Consider the following 19793-nt stretch of genomic DNA (forward strand, 5'->3'; position numbering starts at 1 on the left):
TAGGACTAAATACCCATTATATTTGGCATGCAAAAAAAATAAAGTGTAATCTTTATGCTCATCTTCATACCTGCAAATTGTGTTAACTTGGCATTAAAATACTAGCTATACAAATAAAGCGCTAACTTGTAAAAATCTGCATTCATCACTGCTAGCAATTCAATTGTGTGAGTGGGGGGGGGGGGGGGAAGAGGGAGGGTACATCACACTTTTACATTGCAGAAAATTAAACCCCTTTGAGACCTGAGAATGTATTGCCTAGGAATGCCTTCAGCTACCAACAGAGTCAACATACAACATGCACCCTACAAATAAACACACAAAAACCACAACATCCGTGTGTTTAAATGCTAATCCTTTGTGACTAAAGTGGCCAGCCGTTGACTAAATGGCCAGCCGTTGACTAAATGGCCAGATGGGCTTCTAAAGTATTAATATATCAAGAAGTCCAACATTGTTTATATTATATATTTGTATATCAAGTTTAAATTGGTTAGTCTTATATAGTCTAGTTCTGCAGGTATCTAGATTATAAAATACACACACAAAGATTGCCCCAATGCAAGTTAGGGTTAGGTGCACAATGAAAGGGCCATTATATTTTGGTGGTATGCATATAAATCGAAGTTTAGTGAATAGAACGTGATCAATTGGCCATTAATTCCTCATTTGTATATGCCACCTTTAAAAATAAAACGTCCATAACATAGCGGTAAAAAGCTTCTCATCGCTGCTTTAATGCTTGCAATATGGCTTTGTCGAATAGGTCAATAAATATTGGTGTTAAATACTGACAACACCAAGTTTTAGCTTTGACATTTAATGTATTCATTAAATGTCAGACATAAAACATTTAGTGTATCTAGGCCATAGTCTCTAGAGCCCATTCATACGCCATTCCCAAGTCCCACATTGTCAGACTGCAGAAAAGGGCAAAAATGGTTATTTATGGAGCTATATTACTTATTGTCCGATATCTTTTCGTACGAAAACCATTTCAGGTAAACGTTTGTAAAAAATTATTTATTATTTACATACATTGTAACAATTTTTCTTGCAAGCACAGAACGTTAACCCTGCTGCCTGCTCAGTTTGCGGAGGTAAGTAGACAGGGGAGCTTACAGGTTCGAACCCAATGGAAGGAAAAGGTTACAACGGCTGAAATGTTGCTTTTTGATTGAGGATGGATACAGGCTCAATCCACTTATCGGCTGCATATTGCAGATTTGCCAACGTTTCACAATAACAAAGTTACTCGTTTTCAAAAGAGGAAAAAAAATGTCAGAACACAGATATACAATGAACCTTGTATTGTACAAGGACAGACTTATTAACACATCATCTCTGTGTTATTTTAGCTAACAAAACTATTCGTTCTATGTTGGCATTGCCAAGGTATGTTTCAAGAGTTAGCAGCTATTTCAGGCCTGGAGAAAACTATACTATTACAAAAATACTTATCCTCGAAGGAAAGTGTGAGGATACACTGTACATATATGAAATAATACATGCATTTATTTCCAAATATATTTGTTTTTCTTATTTATAGGGAGGCACAATCAAGTTGTAAAATTGCCAGGTCTGAAAACATTTTGATTGAGCTTTTCCTTTTTATTTTTAAAAACACGCATACATACATAGTAAGGATATGAACTGTAGGCGGAGAAAACCCTTACACTTGTTACGTGATTGATGTACCAGGCAGGAATAACACAGTTTCCCCAACTCCTGAACTAAACTTTTATTCCACACTTCTCTAGAATGCAATGTGTACCCTCAGAAAATTAAAACGTTCAGGTATTTTTAAGCACATAAAACTATTCCTCTTTGGCGTTGGGATGTTGACAGATTAGAATCCTTCACCATGCATGACTAGAGGACATGTGGTAGAATTAAAAAGGGGGGGTAGGGGGCGGAAATAAAAAGGGCCAAATACTTTCTGAAAATAGTTCCTTTTCAAAGTTAAGGCACCAAAGAAAAGTCACAGAAAAAAAAAAAAAAATACAAAGAATGAAAGGAAGAAAAACAAAAACCAGAAAACCCCTATTTGCATGTTCATTTCACTCAACGCCTCACATCATTTCCTGTCTTTTGAGTCCCCATCCAGTGGGGATCACATAGAGGTTGTGTCTTGGTGTATGAGCTACCCACACAACGACAACACTGGTTCCTCTGTAATACTTGTCCATTTCGCTCTACGAGCTATGGTTAATGCAGATATTAGGCAGAAAACAGAACAGATTCCATCCTTTCCCACTGGATATCACCCAAACCTTTCTCCAATGCCAGAAGGTCGTCCTATGAAAAAGAGTTTTACATCTACGGCGTATGCTCTTCAGGGGACAATGTCCAGCTGTTGGTCTATGCTTCGCTTGACAGTGCACATATTCCAAAGTCATCAGGGTTGACGGAAAAGGGCCTGCTCAATCCACAGCAAACTGGTCCAACTAAAGTTGACAGATTCAAGCCGTCTTGGCAGAACATTGATTGTATTTCAGTTACACTGGACAAGTGGTACACACTAGTCCCAGAATGAAAATCCAGTTTGTTTTAAGTCAAATTCATGCATGTGGTTTAAAATGCTGAAACAGAGGATGAAATGAAAGTCAGTATATGTCCTAGTGTTTCTAACTGCTCTGAGTGGAAATTACGTCTGTGGACTGTGGATCACAAAAGGGTCCGAAACGGCCATAGATGTCCTTTGCTCGCACAGCAAAGTAGTACTTGCTGCCGGATACAAACTGTGTGAGAGTACAGGCCATGGGAAGGGGTAGTGCTTTTACTTCTCCGATCTTCTTCCATTGTGAAGGCGAGATTGCAGCAGGATCCTCGTGATAAGCATAGAGGTGGTAGCTGTCTACATTGGCACAACTGCGATCTACTTCCAACACGCTCCAGGAAAGGACTATTCCATTTTGGCTTTGCACTCTGGCCAGCTTGAGGTGGGGCTTTTGAGGAGCCGAGGTGGTTGCTGCTTCAGGAGGAAGGCGTTGGGGTTGAGGAGCCTCTGGAAGTGGTGCTGGATGAATGGGTCTCGCTTGTTCCTGTGGGAGTAGATAAATTATGGGAGATTAAATCTGGTTTAATCCTAACATTTTTGGAGTTTCTTAAATCCAAAGTTTCAGCAATGTAAACTGTGACCTGGATTGAAACCACTCCAAATAACAAGCTATTGCAAACATGACAGCGGTGTGTGTTCATGGAGGAACTACAGATGGTGATTCTTTGTTTCATCCACCCAGCAAAGGATAAGAACCCAATATCTGTGGAAGCTCAATCTTATTCAATTGTTTAGACACAAGTAAGTCTAAAAGATACAAAGCATTTGGTATTCAGAGCCATGCTCCATAAATCAGACAAACCCCTCCAGCGCAAATGTTCAGGAAAGGATTCAGGAGTAGTCTTCACCTACCTGAGGCGGACGATGATGTACGGTTAGCTGGGGTCCGGCAGAATTTATGGACATGCCATTATTCACCACATATGCAGTGGTTTGAGGCATTCGTACAGTAACACCTAAAAAAAGGACAACATATGAGAATCTCAGTTGACCTGCTGTTGTTTTTTTCATAATCAAAACATACACTGACCCTCACAAATATTCTTACATAACAATGTTATAAAGTAAATGTGAAGAGGGAGTTAGACTAATTGTGAGTGCACAATTTAGAGATAAATGTCAATCTGCCACATTTTCTGTGCAGCATAGACTGTTTAAATGAATATCTGCAGTTACCTTCCAAACGTTGTAGATGACACCTAGTCACACAACATCCAATATACTCATGGATAAATCCAAATAAGGTGAAATGGCAAGAAGCGTTTAAAGAAGGCGTTTTACCAGCACACATTGCAAAATGGGGAATAAAAGTAGGTGATTTTCTGAAGATGACCCTTTGATTTCATGCTGTACACGTTTGATGTACCCTATGGATCTTACCTCCAGTTTGTGGACTGACTTGCCGTAGATTCTGGCCTTGCATAACAGTGTTTCGTACTGGTGTTTGCACTGGGGTAGTGGGGAGGGCTGTTGTAGTGTAAACCAACTGGTGACTGTTTGGAGTTCGAGGTCCTGAAACCCTCGTTGAGGTTTGAGTCCCTGGTCGTTGGGTTATATTAACAGTTGTCTGAGCTGTAATTGGTGACAAGAAAAAGGAGTGTGGATTGTTAGGCTGGCCACTATTCAGGATGCATTGTCCCTTATCCTGCAATCTGAAAAAGCGCTGGTTAACCGTTACTGCACAGAAACGCTCTTGGACTTCAACAGGGCTTTCCGTGCGAGAGCGTCAGATTGGCACTCTCACAGCTTACATAATACAACGGCCAAACATTTGAGATACATACATACATACATACATACATACAATAGGTTTTGTTGCTAGAAATGCAATGCAGTACATGTGAGAATGTGTGTGTGAGAGTGAGAGAGTCAGTGAGAGCATAAGTGTGAGAGGTTCTTTAATTAAAGGGGAAGTAGGCAACTCATTTGGGACTGAGAAGTTGTGTTTTTTATTGGAGGGGGGGGGGCTTGGGGAAAAGAGTGGTGGCACATTCATAGGGAGAAAGTAGGGGACGTGTGTGAGTTTAGGTGCACTGGGACCGGCAGTGTCTTTGCGCGCGCACATGGGCAAAACTAGGAGAGCATTAAAAGTGTTTGGATAGAGGGCAAGCATTCTGCGCGTGTGAGGAGTTGGTGAGGGGGGGCTTGGTGCATGGCCAGGCTTTCACAGTCGCCGGTAGGGCTGTGAAAGCGATGAGCGGATGAGCAGCCTTGACTGTGGGCATGATGTGGCGAAGACAGTATCTGCACGTGCGCACGTTAAGAAGTACGGCGGTGTGTGCGTGCATGAACATGGTATGCTATTGTGCGCATGCCCCATCTCAGCCATTAGGGGCGTGATGGTAGTTGTGCGCATGCGTAGTAAGTGATTCGCTTGAAGGGCTGTATTGCAAATGTGGGGAGGAGACTATTGGGTTGTGCACATGCGCGCCGCAGCCCACAACCTCTTCTTCTGCACATCCGTATAGTGTTAACCTCTGTGCGGCCTGAAATGGTGGTTTTGTGCATATGCGTGATAGGCGCCCATTAGGAGCCTGATGTCACCTGCGTTACGGATTTTCGTTACAAGTTAAGGATTTTTTTCCCATGAAAACTCTGCAAGCGCCAGCAAAGAAGTTTCACGTCAAAAATCCCTGGCATATATGCAAAAATGTTGATAACAAGCGTGCAAGATTAACCTTTCTCGCTGCTGGATTTGACTGTGCAGGGATTGGCAGCCATGGCAGTGACAGCTAACCAGGCTCCAGATACATTAATAGGGCAGTGTAAAAGTTAACCTACCACGTGAAATCACCAATCTAGAACTTGCTGAGCATTACCTGTTGGTAATACATGAATGGTAGCCTGTGAAGGTAGCACTGGGGGCACAGATGTTGACTGTAGAGTGTTTGGCTGTGGGGGCTGCGAGGGGCGATTCATAACTTGGGGCGACTGAACACTCCCTGGTATACCTGCAGAATTGATTCTCCTCGACTCTAAGGAAAGAAATGTACGTTAATGATTCAACTATGTCTGAAGTGGCAGGATAATACAGTACATAAACACAAACCTGATTAGTAAGCCTACAACGTCTTAAGAGTAAACCTACACTTTGTTTACAATTAAGCATATAGCGCTTCCACAATAGAAGCCTCAACCTAAAAGTTAGGAAACTTACTATTTTAGAACAATTGGATGGATCTTTAACCATTAAGTGTAAATGAATGAACCCAATAAAGTTCTAAAGAGCATCTTCTAAAACACCAACTTCTAAATCATTCATTTGCATGAGAATGTAGTCCTCTGCAGAAAAAGGTAAATTTCTGCAAAATATATAGTGAAGCCTAATCACATACAATGTGCCAATTAAAATATTGATGAAGTCTGCAATACCATCTTAAGGGACCTGTGCTCACAAAATATTTTGTTCATACAAAATAAATGCAGGTAAATGCAGTTCTCCTTTGGATACTCTCAGCCAATGTTAAATTCTTACAAAACAAAAGCTGCAACAATCAGATTTAAATGTGACAGAGTGATGCAGCAGAAAAAGGCGCTAAACACTACTAATGATCACTGATAATATAGTGAAATATATAAATAATATAATATTGGTGACTTTAGTGTCTCAATTTGGTGCAAAAATAAAGTGATTATTAAAGGTTGCAACTCCCTGCTCAGACCCTCTGGAGGGGACTGTCTTCACTGGTCCCAGAAGGTCGATATGTATTTTCACAACCCAGAGGGGGAGCATATAGAAGAAAAGCAACAACAAGAAAAACAATCTGAGTGCAGACGGTATAATCAGGTGTATGGTAATTCACTGGATGTCTTGGCTCGTATATGCAGCCTACTCATAGATAGCAGTAGTGTATGGGCAACAACAGTTTACTGGAAATGTGTTCGATCTTCTACACACCGGCACAGATTCACTCCAACCATTCGGATGGTGAAATGTAAGGACAGAGAAAAATACCCATGGTGCAGATCAATGGTAAAATGGTATTACTTTATATAAAGGCTTAATGCGCACTTACAATATAAAAAAATTAAAACAGCATACAGTATATGACTCAAGTGAATGGAGCATAGGTCGGATACTGCCGCAGCTCACCCCACCGCCTCCGTTCTGTGTCTGGTGGATCCCACGACGCTCCGCCATCTGCTACTCAGCCCTCTCAGCTGCATTTGGTAGCTTGGCTTCGTTTGTAGTCTCCAATGCATCACGTCACTTCCGGTAAGTCTTCTGTGATTGACAGCGGCTCGACACCAATCCTCTCTAGCTCTGGGCGGTCCTACTCTACGCGTTTCGCCAATTGTGTATTCGGCTTCATCAGGAGTAATGATGAAGCCGAATACTCTATTGGCGAAACGCGTAGAGGCGCAGATGGCAGAGCGTCGTGGAATCCACCAGACACAGAACGGAGGCAGTGAGGTGAGCTGCGGCAGTATCCGACCTATGCTCCATTCACTTGAGAGTGATATATGCTGTTTTAATTTTTTTATATTGTAAGTGCGCATTAAGCCTTTATATAAAGAAATACCATTTTACCATTTATCTGCACCATGTGTATTTTTCTCTGTCCTTACATTTCACCATCCTAATGATTTCCGGGTTGGAGTGAATCTGTGCCGGTGTGTAGAAGATCGAACACATTTCCAGTAACATGTTGTTGCCCATACACTACTGCTATCTTGTGCGTAGGCTGCATATACGAGCCAAGACATCCAGTGAATTACCATACACCTGATTATACCGTCTGCACTTAGAATGTTTTTTCTTGTTGTTGCTTTTCTTCTATATGCTCCCCCTCTGGGTTGTGACAATACATATTTAAAACCAGAGACAGAACATAAAACACAGACAGAGCTCAGTTTTAGAACATCCAGTGAAACTCATACACGGTACAGTGCCTAAATATATATGTATAAATATCTATTAAGTAAAATGGTCTTTTAGTTTGACATTTTTGGCCAAAATTGTTGTAAGCTCCTGAGCCAACGGCACGGCAGACCACATTTCCAGGGGTCCCTAACGCTAATATAAATTCTTAATAACCTGTGTAATAACAGGAAGAATGATTTATAGTAAATCTGTCAATATTAGTTGCAAAGTTCTAAGTCTGATTGAAGCTTTTATTAACCTGTACATTACCAGGAAAAGCACTCTGTATTAGAGTTGTCACAACCCAACTCTAATACAGAGTGCTTTTCCTGGTAATGTACAGGTTAATAAAAGCTTCAATCAGACTTAGAACTTTGCAACTAATATTGACAGATTTACTATAAATCATTCTTCCTGTTATTACACAGGTTATTAAGAATTTATATTAGCGTTAGGGACCCTTGAAATGTGGTCTGCCATGCCGTTGGCTCAGGGGCTTACAACAATTTTGGCCAAAAATGTCAAACTAAAAGACCATTTTACTTAATAGATATTTATACATATATATTTAGGCACTGTACCGTGTATGAGTTTCACTGGATGTTCTAAAACTGAGCTCTGTCTGTGTTTTATGTTATGTCTCTGGTTTTAAATATATATTGCCATGCTCAGTAGCACTCCTCTGTGACACTCATATGCTTATATATATGTTGTGGTTATTTTGGGGGTTCAATAGGAGCTTGTTAGGTGTCCAGTATGTTTTGTGACAATACAATCAGATTTAAACACACCTCATGTATGGAACGCAATAAAAATCTCCAACCTGTAACATTGCAAAAACATCTGTTGCCACTTACCTTGAGAGGAGCCATCATCTTCATCATCCAATGTAAGGTCAATAACTCCACCTCCAGGCTTTCCACCCTGGGGGAAAAAGAAAAAGAAAAAAACATATTAGTTTGGAAAAGCGATCCCAGTGTAAACAGAAGGGGAAGGAGAACTCCCCAAATACTAGATAACACGCCACAGTCGCAAGAGCTACAGAACTATCAATGTGGATATCTTTTCAGACGCTAAGGATGTAGTGATAAAGTGAGAAGGAACTGGTGAGTTTGGGAACCAGTATGTTTTTTTTGGGGGGGTGGGGAAGGGGAGAAAACAACGGCGACACGAAGGCCAAACACGAGCCATTAAATGTAAGATACCATGTACATGCTTGTGCCTGCAAAATGGCACCCCCTTAGACAACGTTAAGACTGCCCCAGTTTACACACCCTTACTTTAGGGTGCCCCAAAATCATGACCGTGTATATAGAAAATGGTATTGCTCACTTGGTTCTGGAAAACCTAGTTCATTTTTTCTCCCCTTTAATTTCCCTCCCAATGGAAAAAAAAAACAAAACAAAAAAACCCACTGTATTTTTCTAATGTCCATTGTTGGGATTCAATATAAAAACAATTCAAGCTGTTAGAGTGGGCACGATAAACATGATTGGGCAACAAAAACACAGTTGACTTAAATGAGATGCCATTACAGCAAATAAAATGAATTTATGCTGTAAAATTCCCACTCCTACAACATACTGAATTTGATCATACATTGGTGGCCCGACATCTATTCTGTCTGTTACGTTGGTCCATAAGCCAACTGTTCATTTTCTCGGAAACTGCCCGCTACATACAGGAAGAATCGCTCAGATGCCCAGGGGAAGGGTACAAATATCAGTACAAGTGGAATCCCCATGCACGAAGATGGATGAAAGCTAAAACCAAAACATGCAAAGTACAGCTCAACCCCGTTATAACGCGATCCGTTACAATGAGAATTAGCTTATAACGCGATGCAAGCGTGGCTGCCAATTTTCGTATTTATGAATACTTTACAGCACAATTATTGGTGTCTTAAATACTGTATTGTACAATGCATACAATTGTACATTATTTCTAACGCGATCCGCTTATAACGCGATGTGACTCTTTGGACCCCAAGCACAGCATTATAAGGGGCTGTAGCATTATATTCCAATGCAAAGGATTATTCTGAGGTGTCGCTATTGCTCAAGTGAATGGGCTCGACCCGGTTGTGGTTTGTAGATCTAGTCTGTGGATTACCGTTGTGAACTTGATCAAAGAAAAGAAACACATAAATGTTTATTTTCTCTCCTAGAGGTATACGTTTATGAAATGAGAACAAAGGGTTCTGAATCCAGCACAATTACATCAATCCACAAACTCCCCTCCCCCAGAATAACAGAAGTATAAAAATCAGTCTCATCTTACATGCCTGCTAATTTGGTAATACACACACAAAAGAAGCTAAAATACAGTAAAATACTCAAGACGTCCTGGGCGTTCTAGAACTACCAAGAATATTTTGAGATCACAACGCAATTTTTGAAATTTTTACATGGCCGAGTTGATAAAATAACCAAATGGTTAGTTTTTTTTCTTGGTTTCTTTAACTAAAAGTGGTTTACATTCCTCATCACCCAATTGTGACATTTTCCTATATTTTGCAGACTCAAACATCTACATCATTGCGAATTTCGTGAAACTTCGGAACAGCCGCTTTGAACGTTTTAACGCAGTTAAGAATTTAACAGTAAAGTTTATATTGCATGATGATTGTTGTAGTGCTTTAACCGAGTTGGCCTTGGAGGATAGTACATGGCTTTGTGCACTAGTGCTTGGAAATGGGCTTTCAAACAAACGTACTAGTTCTCAGCATAATAAGATCACCCGTGGAAATAAGTTTCACACGCTGGTTTTCTTAAACACCTAATCATAATATACGGATGGTGAAGAAAATAATTTAATTTTAGAGGAAACCATCTCATGGGAGGTCATTAGCAGACAATCCTGGAAACTCTAACAAATATATTTACATAGTTGCATAGTAGATGAGGTTGAAAAAAATACGTCCATTAAGTTCAACCTATGCTAAATTAAGACAGATACTACTATATTTGTACTTCCAGTGTATTTTCCCCCACTCATTAACGATGACCGAGGACATTTATATTTTTGGTTTAATTGCTTTGTCATAACAGTTTTACGCAAGAAAATATATGAAAACGGAGTGCGGAAATGCATTTTTATTCACTTCTTTGAAGCCCAACGTTTTTCCTACTAAAAACCATCTACCTTAATCTACCTAAGTTTTAATGATCTTTAAATATTACTTTAATCGGAATGATCTAAAATCAGGTAAACTGTTCCAGTAATTGCATCATTTGTATGTCAGTCGAGCTAAAGCAGGGGTGGATAAAAATATTAAATAATGTAGGAGCCAGAGTGATGGAGGGTGGGGGCTATCACAGAACTAAACAGGTGTGTCAGTGTATATATAAGAGACACTGCCAGATTCACTGACACAAACGCAGTCACCGCCGTGGCTGGCATTAGTGCTCCCAGTCAGGATTTGCGCTCGCGTTGGTAAAGCATGATTGAGGGCGCTCTTGCCGGTCACGGGTCAGTCAGAAAAATGTAAGCACCTAGGACTTTTCCATTCCTGATCCAAGGCATAACTATATCAGAGAATATTCAAATGCCAGGTGGTGTATATTTCTATAAGTTTTAGAATATATGAAGTTAAAGCGGCACGGTTCATATTTAAGAAATTGTGATATAGTTCAAAAGACATGTTCCAGCCCCAGAAAAAAAACTTTATGACCATAAAGTTTCCTCCGGTGCTATAAGTGGTCTCATAAAATAGCACCGCTTAGTAAATATGGGCCATAATGCAAGTTAACAACTGGAGCAATGTAAGCCCCACCAAAGACTTGCGGAGCGTTACTCCTTTACATTTTGCTGTATTCTCCCGTATTGCCACATCACAGGTTTTCAATAAGGTAATTTTATTTGACTTTCATAAATCCGTCTCTACCGTCTAGGATCAAATACAGACGATGTCAAATATCTACTCCAAATACTCATTGCAATTTCTCAGTGGCCACCGCAGATGTTTGCCAGCAGAAACCGCCTTTGTAGCAGATTAGTAGCATATTTGTAAAATCCATGCAGCACTGAATGTGCACACGCTTTTTTATTTTTCCACTTTAATATACAAAGTTGCATCTAATTACAGTGGTCTTGGCTTCCATAGAGACACAAGTGATCATAAACGCTATCTTGGACTGTGAATCTATGTAATTTAGGACACTTATTTTAGATTGGCAATTTAGAGATTTCTTGGCTTACACGGAATATGAAAGTTATATATTTCTGGGGAAAAGAAGAAGTTTCTTTAATTTTGTTTATTGAGGCACTAGCAAAACAAAAATAAAAACACATGTAATAAATACAATCATGAAAGCATCTAATATATATTTCAATAGAACACACATTTAATGTTTAAGTGCTGTGTATACATGTATATATACATACGTCACATATCCATATAATGGAGGTGTAACACTTCATACCATGCAAGGAACAGTAGTTTGTCGTGTTTTGATCCATCTCTAACTCATAATTAACAGCCTTTAGTTATTTGGGACAACTCATCTCTCCATACTACTAGGAAAGTCAGCAGACGTAATCAAGTTAGGGTCCACAATTTTATACAATATTGATGTATACGATCTAGTAAAGCCGCATGCTAATTGGCGCACACGTAATATGATGAATAACCGCCGATGACCCATGGAATAGGACAGCACCCCATTTCTCTTCATGTACAAAAAATGCTCTCGAAATGTAGACCACATTGTGACATTTTAATATTATACCAAATCTAGTCATACTGCAAGTAAAGGCTTCACTAACCCACAGAATGACCGACACAGAGCCCTGATTACTACCAGTTCTCCAATAATTACAAAGCAGAATGACCGTTACTGTATTCATGTAATAAATGTGGTGCTCGATTTTAGATTGGGCGTTGGTGTAGTTCCAAGGTGGCCAACTCCAGTCCTCAAGGGCCACCAACACGTCTGGTTTTAAGGATATCTGTGCTTCTGCACAGGTGGCTTAATCAGTGGCTCAGTCAATGACTTAATCTGTACTGGAGCAGGGATATACTGAAAATCGGACCTGTTGGTGGCCCCTGACTGGAATTGGCCACTCCTGGTGTAGTTTTTTCTACATTAAACTAATAGCAGTGAAGCTTAATTCTGTAGTATGCCTAAACATGTAGAAACACGAACAAAGATCATCCATTCACTTGTATGACCACAGGAGATAATGCCAAATCATGACAAAGGCATTACTTCCCAAACAGATTTCTACAACTGCCCCAGTGTTTTGAAAGTTGGGGCGCACAGTGCCTATTAACCAAAATATCTCATTTAAAACTGCCGAGTTCTCTATACTGCACTCAAACCAGCCAATTGATTACTAATCTACAGCGACACCCGATTGGGGTTGACTTATAGCAATTTTGGAACACGGTCATAGCTACTATGTGACTATGTAATTTCCATCTTGTGTTTTAGTGACAATATATGAAGGCACTGTGTTACAAGTGTGAGCGTCAGTTTACGATTTGGGGAAGCATCAGACACAGACTTTTCCAATATCACTTATATGCCATTTCCTCGGCCCACTTATATATACACCACGATGGCAATCCATCAGACAGGCTGAATAATGTGGGCGATAGGTCTGTCATTTTAAGCTTTCCTGGAACAAATAAGCTTTGAATTGACAGGATTATGGGCCATCGCAAAGTGGCTCATTTTTCTGGTTTACTTCATCATTGATGGGCCCCATGAGGTACAAGTTTGTGAATATATATTCCTATCTGTTGTCGGTCACAAATGCCATTTTCCTTTTTTCACGTGAAAGGGACCAATATGACAGCAATTCTTTTTGCTCCATCGTTTTGTCCTTTAGTCTACAGTTGAAAAGCATGAAAATCCAAGTCTTACTGCTATAAATTACCAAGTTACCTGGAAGAAATTGCAATAAGGAACTAGTGAGCAACATCATGTTTGCCATGCATGCTTCTACATTGATATATTTTCTAAAGGAAACACATGTAGGCTGTGGTCAATCTCCTCCACCTTTTACCCAATTAGAATTATTTCTTCATCTAAACGGCATATTGCCTGCTAATGTCTTTTACACAACTGTACAAAAAAAAAAAGTTGGTAAGATTAAAGTGCAAATAACAAAACTACAAACCCAACATCCTACATGAGAGCTGGGCACAACTCACTAGAAATAAAGTACCCGATTTTCTTACATATGAGCCGGCAACTTTAATAATTGCCCAGTTTCAGAAATGGACAAATGGACAATTAATTCAAATGTACATTGATCAGAACATTCCTTTAATAGTCATTTTACATTTTTCAAGAAAATAAAGTACAATTCTAAAATCCAACGTTTTCCAGTTGAACAAAGAAACAGAAGCCTTTGACTCTTGCCTAAACACTTCAGTAAACCTTATATTTGTTTTTCACCAAGGTCCTTACTACTTCCTAAACCTTTCTTAAAAATGCAATTGTTTTAACTCCATGATAAACATGGACACTTCTTCAAAGGAAAAATACTTTTACCATCAAGGAATATCCCATAAGAGCAAGTATTCAAGGTTGAATTCAACTATCAGTTTAAAATTTTAGATAAAGTGCTACATCGGTCATACAGATTACATTACAAGCTCCGCTCTGAAAACTATTCAGCTCCATTTCATAGCAAAGAAATCACAGGCTCAAACACCACCACTAGACTATTTAAGACCATATGTTAAAGAACAGCCAAATGTAAAAAATCCATCTTATGGATAAATTATACAGCAGCCTCATAACAATCATCAAGTCATGGGTTCTTGCTTGATTAGGCGGTTGAAGACGGGCTCATTGTAACACCCTTGGAATCGATTGCCAGTGAGAATCACACCTGCCATGTTCTTCGGCAGAATCAATTTAGGAGAGTTGCGTTTGACAAGAATATTTTTTCTGGTGTCTAGTGCCATGTGTACTTGAGGAACTAAAGGCACACAATTGATGCCTAGGTGGCTACTTGCGGGTAGAACAGAATTTTGGGAAAACAAAGTCAATTTCTTTTGATCAAGTGCGATATGGCCAACGGAAGCAAAAGAACAAGACACTGGCTTCTGGACAATTTCATTAGGAAGGGTTTTATATAGGAAATCGGGATTGTTGCCATCCATGTCAGCCCAGGCCCGACAGCGAATCTCTGCAGCTCCCCAGTAATTCTTAATGGCAGACTCTGATCGATGGCCAGTCACAGCCATTATCTCTCGAGGCCCCAGGCCTGCCTCACAAAGAAGCTGGATTGTAGTTGCACGTAGCGAGTGGTTAGTGTACCGTCGAGATAACCTGGCTGCCACACTGATTCTGGGCATCATGGTTCCCAGGTAGTTCACACCCATAGGTTCTCGTTTGAACCAGGTACGTTGTTCTTGCATCTGTTCTGGGGTCAGCTTAATCGGATGCAAGTAGAAGGCTGCTGGCTTAGGTGGAAGCTTGGAGAGATACAGTTTTAAGGAGAAGACAGGGCAGTTGGGATCTCCTGGCATATCATACATTTTACCCATTTTGCGGGGGTTTTCTGCATACGGGCCTTTGCCAGGATACCGGAACATGGCATACTGACGCCCATTCTTATCCTTCTGCACTACAAAAGCATCAGGGGCAAGATCACGTAGGATTTCCCTCCCTCGTTTAGAAAAGTGCAACTGCAGGTCAAACCAGACCTTGTTAACCAATGCCTGAGGATTCTGAAGTCCTAGGATCCCAGACAACTTAATTTTGCGCAAGTCATCAGCAGTAATCGGTGGGTGGTGCTTGGTATCATCTTTTCCTTGCACATGTAACCTCTTTAACACGTTCACAAACACTAGATTAGCACTGGCAAACTCTGTGTCTTTCATCAGGCATATCTGGCGACTATGTGGGGGCCTCCTCAGATGCCGGTTAAGGCCGGCACGCATGGACTTGTAGCTGGCTATACTGTATGTGTTCCCATCATGGTTCCGTATCGTGTAATAGAACTCCTGCAAAATGTCATCAAGTTCACCCACAGAGAGCTCTTCAAATGCAGAGTCCTTGCCATTTTTAGACAACCACTGTCGCAGTAAGTTAGCAGCCCAGCCTGTTTGTTTGTGTGTGTTTTTGATGGTTTTAAAATCTCCTTCCTCTTCTTCCAGATTAAAGAGAGAATTCTCAGGAAAACAAATATTATTTTGTTCATCAACCTCGCTTGGCTGTTTACTCTGTGCCATCTGGTCTTCCCGTTTCATCTGGTGGTCAGTACAACGGGCAAAGGTGATGCCATCAAAAATGCCGGACGGATAAGGTAAATGCTGAACTACCTTTTGTTCGGAAAGCTGTGAAGTGCGGAGTAACATATGATATTTCCAATATAACGCAACAAAAATTAAAAATGCAGGTGGCACTAATTGATTTATACGCATATGAATTGGCGTGCAGAACCAACGTCAAACCCTTTGTAACCATGGGATTACATGCGCTTTTCTCCCTGCAACAGCTCAAAAACTTTGTGCCAACAAGCTTAGTATTTACATGGTCACACCCTTTCCTTACAACAACCCCTTCTACCAATGCCATGTCACGCAAGACAACCATTTAAAATGTGGCACAGTTTGGCCCAAAGGTCTCATGAGCTACTAGAAACTAAAAGGCGATTGCAGCACGTCGTCAATTTAATGTTTTCTTCCTTTCTACCATCGGAGCGGAGCAATGATTTGAAGCAGGGCTATAATCCACAGGTTAATAAGTATGAGATCTTTCAGTTGGATTAAGAAATACAAAAAGCAGCTTTAATTCTTCTGACTACTGCAAAGTGCAATACGATCACCCAAATTAATAATGCACACACTAAACCGGTCAATAAGATAATTAATATTCCTCAATATACTAGAAACATACATTTCCAGCACCATTTGTATGGTGAATAACCCATCCCTAGACAAAAGAAACATTTATGCTTACAAGTAAAAAAAAAAATTAAGAAATTACATTTTTCATCCACAAGAAAATAGAAACAACCATAAAAATAGGGAGAAGGTGGGGGCAAAAGATTTCCAGTTTAAGCGGCCCAGGGTTTACAATCAATTAAAATGCACTAGCACTACTTGTCCTAAAAGCTTTAATATCCATAACAGTCCTAGACATCTTTTGTAGCCACTAAAACTGAATTAGAAACAGCTTTGCTTTAAAATGAAGGTGACATGCAGAGCACGCTTTTCCATGTTGATTCTTAGATACACAGGGTTTTTTTTTTGTTGCATTAGTGGACAATCCACTCTTCCTAAATCTGGTCTAAAAAAAAATAAAGGTTCTCCTTGGAGAAAGTAGCAGGGGACCTCACCTCAAGAATACAAACTACTCATACACTCTAAAGAATCCAATGGACTGCCGCAGAGGTAACATGCGCCTGTGGCTTTTAACCCCAATTGCATTCTATTAAAAAAATAAAGCATGAACCTACCTGAGTGGTGCTCTCAGCTGCCCGTTTGCTTGCTACACTCTCTGCTGTTGGTGTTCGGTTGGTTTGCGGTTCTGCAGGATGGAAGAACGCATTAAGTTTCTTTGCCAGAAGGTATTCATAAATCTGGCTAGATCTATGGTTTTCTTCCAGAGTGCTCAGTGTAATAAAGGTAAAGTGCAGTCAAACCCTACTCTTATCTAACCATTTACATTTTATTATTTCTGTATGTGTGTATTTTTTTTGTCCTGTAAACCCCTTCACTCCCTATTTTTTTATTTCAGTATCCCATTCCCTATATTACAAGTCAAAAATAAACAAAAATTGTTTGGAACAAAACATTTAAAAAAAATGCAGTCAAACCTTGTAAGTAATGCATACCCCCCCACAAAAATGCAACAAATCTAGAAAACTGTAAAATATGACAGGACCGTTACTGGATAGAGCCTTAGTGTCGCGTGACTAACAAATAATGCTTTATACTGTGATATTATAAACCAAAAGAAAAGACAATATAAAGGAATGTATGGTTTAATACGACATTTTAGGGACCAAGGCCGCACGTCCACATCCCTAAATAGATAAAGGCCAACTTGACATTTAAACTAAAAAACACTTATTTTCAACAGAGGACAAACTAGGACATCAAACTAGTTTTTATAAACTAAACCAACGTACCCGGTCTAGGTGCTATAGGCGTTTCAGTTGATGGACTGTTAAAACCAGACAGTGGGACTTTCATCGGTAAGGAATTACGATTGCCTGCTTGCGTGTATATTGCAGAGGTTCCCACTACTGGCAATGAGGACCTGGACGACTGTACAATGGAATGCGTTGTGGTGACCGCCTGTACCGAGAGAGGGGTTCCCATGGAGCCAGAGTTTGCTGGGGAATTGCGCTGAATGCCTGGGCTGGATATTGAGGGGCTGTTCATTGGTTTGGTTGGAGCCAGGGACACTGGTGACGTTTTATTAAGACCACTGACTGCTGCCTGATTTTGTGCTGGGATGAACTCAACACTGCCGGATTGCTGATTGGTGACCAATGTTCCTGTTGTGCCTTGTAGAAGTTGTGACTGGGAAGATAGTGACATTGGGACATGTAAAATGACCGGCAACGACTGAAGAGAGACAGACATTGGCTGGCTACTACTATTGCCAGATACCTGGCTGTTTCCAACTACTGTTGCGGTACTAGGTGCAGGGAGGACAGAAGTCGTCATCACTGAAGCAGAGGTGGCAGGCGGTGACAGCTTGGGCTGGCTGCTTAGGTTTTGTGGAGCTGCAATACTGGTAGCATTAACTGCAAAAACAAATACAGAAAGGATTAAGCTTGATATTTCCATTTTGAAGCAGTTCAGGATCAACATCTACCAAAGAAATGTGATGCATTTTACCTGTATCTATTACATTCTATGACCAATAACAGATAGGGGAGGGGAAAAAATAAAATAAAAAAACACACCACACGTTTGAATTATTAGATTTCTTTTTAGCAATGAAAAAGTATACATTTTGATCAGCTTAAAGTGTGGTTCCAGGAGGAATCTCATAATATTTAGATATAGTATTAGCATTTTACGCTTTTGCAAAAGATTGAACTTTAGACATGTGTTTTTGAACCTGTATATCGGACACATTTACAGGAACATACTCACTTCTCTGCTGAATTAGCTTCCAGTCAGGCGGTGCCCTTCCTTGAAGGGTGTTATTTGCAGGGGACTGGGTGGCTGGTAACTGCGTAGTGTTAGGTGTGCGTAGTGGTACATTGGACGGGGGAGGAAGTGAAGGAACGGGAGAAATTGGAGGTTGACCTGTAATGAAATAAATTTAAAAAAAATCATATTTCATTCATTATGTATACAATGTGACTTCAATGCAACAGTAGCTCAGTGCAAGTCAGAGGTTACACCTATCACCACAACAGCATGAACAGTTGTGCAAATATTCACATACAAACTGACTGCATGCTTGGATTTCTCGTTCTGCAATAGTTTTTTGGAGCGGCGATGCAAGAACTTTTCGCTTTGTTTTTTCCATAACAGACATTATATTATGGCTTCACTTATCCCCAGTCAGATCACTTAACAAAAATACTCATATCCTGAACATATTGCATATTCACGGTTCAGAAACAAGGGTGCCAAAATAGCAGATTCAAGCCGGCTAACTGCCAGCGCGTGTCCAGTTATTACTTAAAACAGAAGTAAAAGCAAAAATCACCAGAGTAGAACTTTACAAAACCGTGAAGCAATTCAATCAACTACTGTGCAAATGAGCAAAATTATCCATGTATACACAAAATGTATCCACTTATTGTACTTAGCATGTACTGCCTTACCAGTAGCAGAGGTTGTGAACGTAGTTGTAACGATGTCTCCCACATTTCGCTTTGACTCCAGCATCTGTCTCACAGTGTTGGCATTTCTACAGAAAAAATGGGAACAGTTAGGAAACCCAGAATTCTGGGCCTAAAGAAATATATGAAAAATCGTGAAAAAAAACCAAGACTGTTGCTCAATTGAGAGGTTTTCACTGTATCAAGAAAATGAAGTAAAGCACTGAGGGTTCCGTGGTATTATGGAAACCTCGGACATTGGGGAAAAGCCATGTATGCATACAGTTCAAAATACCAAATGCCAAACTCTGCTCAATATTATTAAACAGAGGAGGCATGAAAAGGCTGTGAAGCAGTAGTAATGTTGCCGTTTCGTAGCCGTGATATTACTACTCAAATGGTTTCAAGTAGATTTTAGCGGCTGTCTACGCCAGGAGTGGCCAACTCCAGTCCTCAAGGGCAACCAACAGAGCAGGTGTTAAGGATATCTCTGCTTCAGCACAGGTGGCTCAATCAATGGCTCGGTCAGAATGACTGCACCACCTGTGGGGGCCCTTGAGGACTGGAGTTGGCCACTCCTGGTCTAAGCAATAAATGTATAGAAGTTGGTGG

The 19793-nt window shown here is 40.3% G+C and overlaps 1 protein-coding gene across 7 annotated transcripts in view; it reads right to left on the bottom strand.

The window, feature by feature from the left end:
* Window positions 1-1002: 1002 nt before the first annotated feature.
* Window positions 1003-19793, bottom strand: part of ATF7IP (activating transcription factor 7 interacting protein) — an 87704-nt gene continuing 68913 nt past the window's right edge. For 5 of the 7 annotated variants that reach the window (XM_075573965.1, XM_075573964.1, XM_075573967.1 and 2 more), the window contains exons 8-12: window positions 19185-19270; window positions 18502-18657; window positions 17523-18146; window positions 16848-16918; window positions 13679-15723 (exon numbers count right to left, since the gene is read on the bottom strand). In XM_075573965.1, coding sequence (XP_075430080.1) covers window positions 14185-15723; window positions 16848-16918; window positions 17523-18146; window positions 18502-18657; window positions 19185-19270 — 2476 coding nt within the window. In that variant the 3' untranslated portion in view covers window positions 13679-14184. Of the gene's footprint in view, window positions 3045-3412; window positions 3517-3940; window positions 4133-5379; window positions 5536-8281; window positions 8349-13678; window positions 15724-16847; window positions 16919-17522; window positions 18147-18501; window positions 18658-19184; window positions 19271-19793 lie in introns of those variants that run through there. The other 2 variants (XM_075573971.1, XM_075573969.1) reach the window with 2 other exon arrangements.

Source organism: Ascaphus truei, chromosome 17 (assembly GCF_040206685.1).
Source record: "Ascaphus truei isolate aAscTru1 chromosome 17, aAscTru1.hap1, whole genome shotgun sequence".
Classification (NCBI taxonomy): domain Eukaryota; kingdom Metazoa; phylum Chordata; class Amphibia; order Anura; family Ascaphidae; genus Ascaphus; species Ascaphus truei.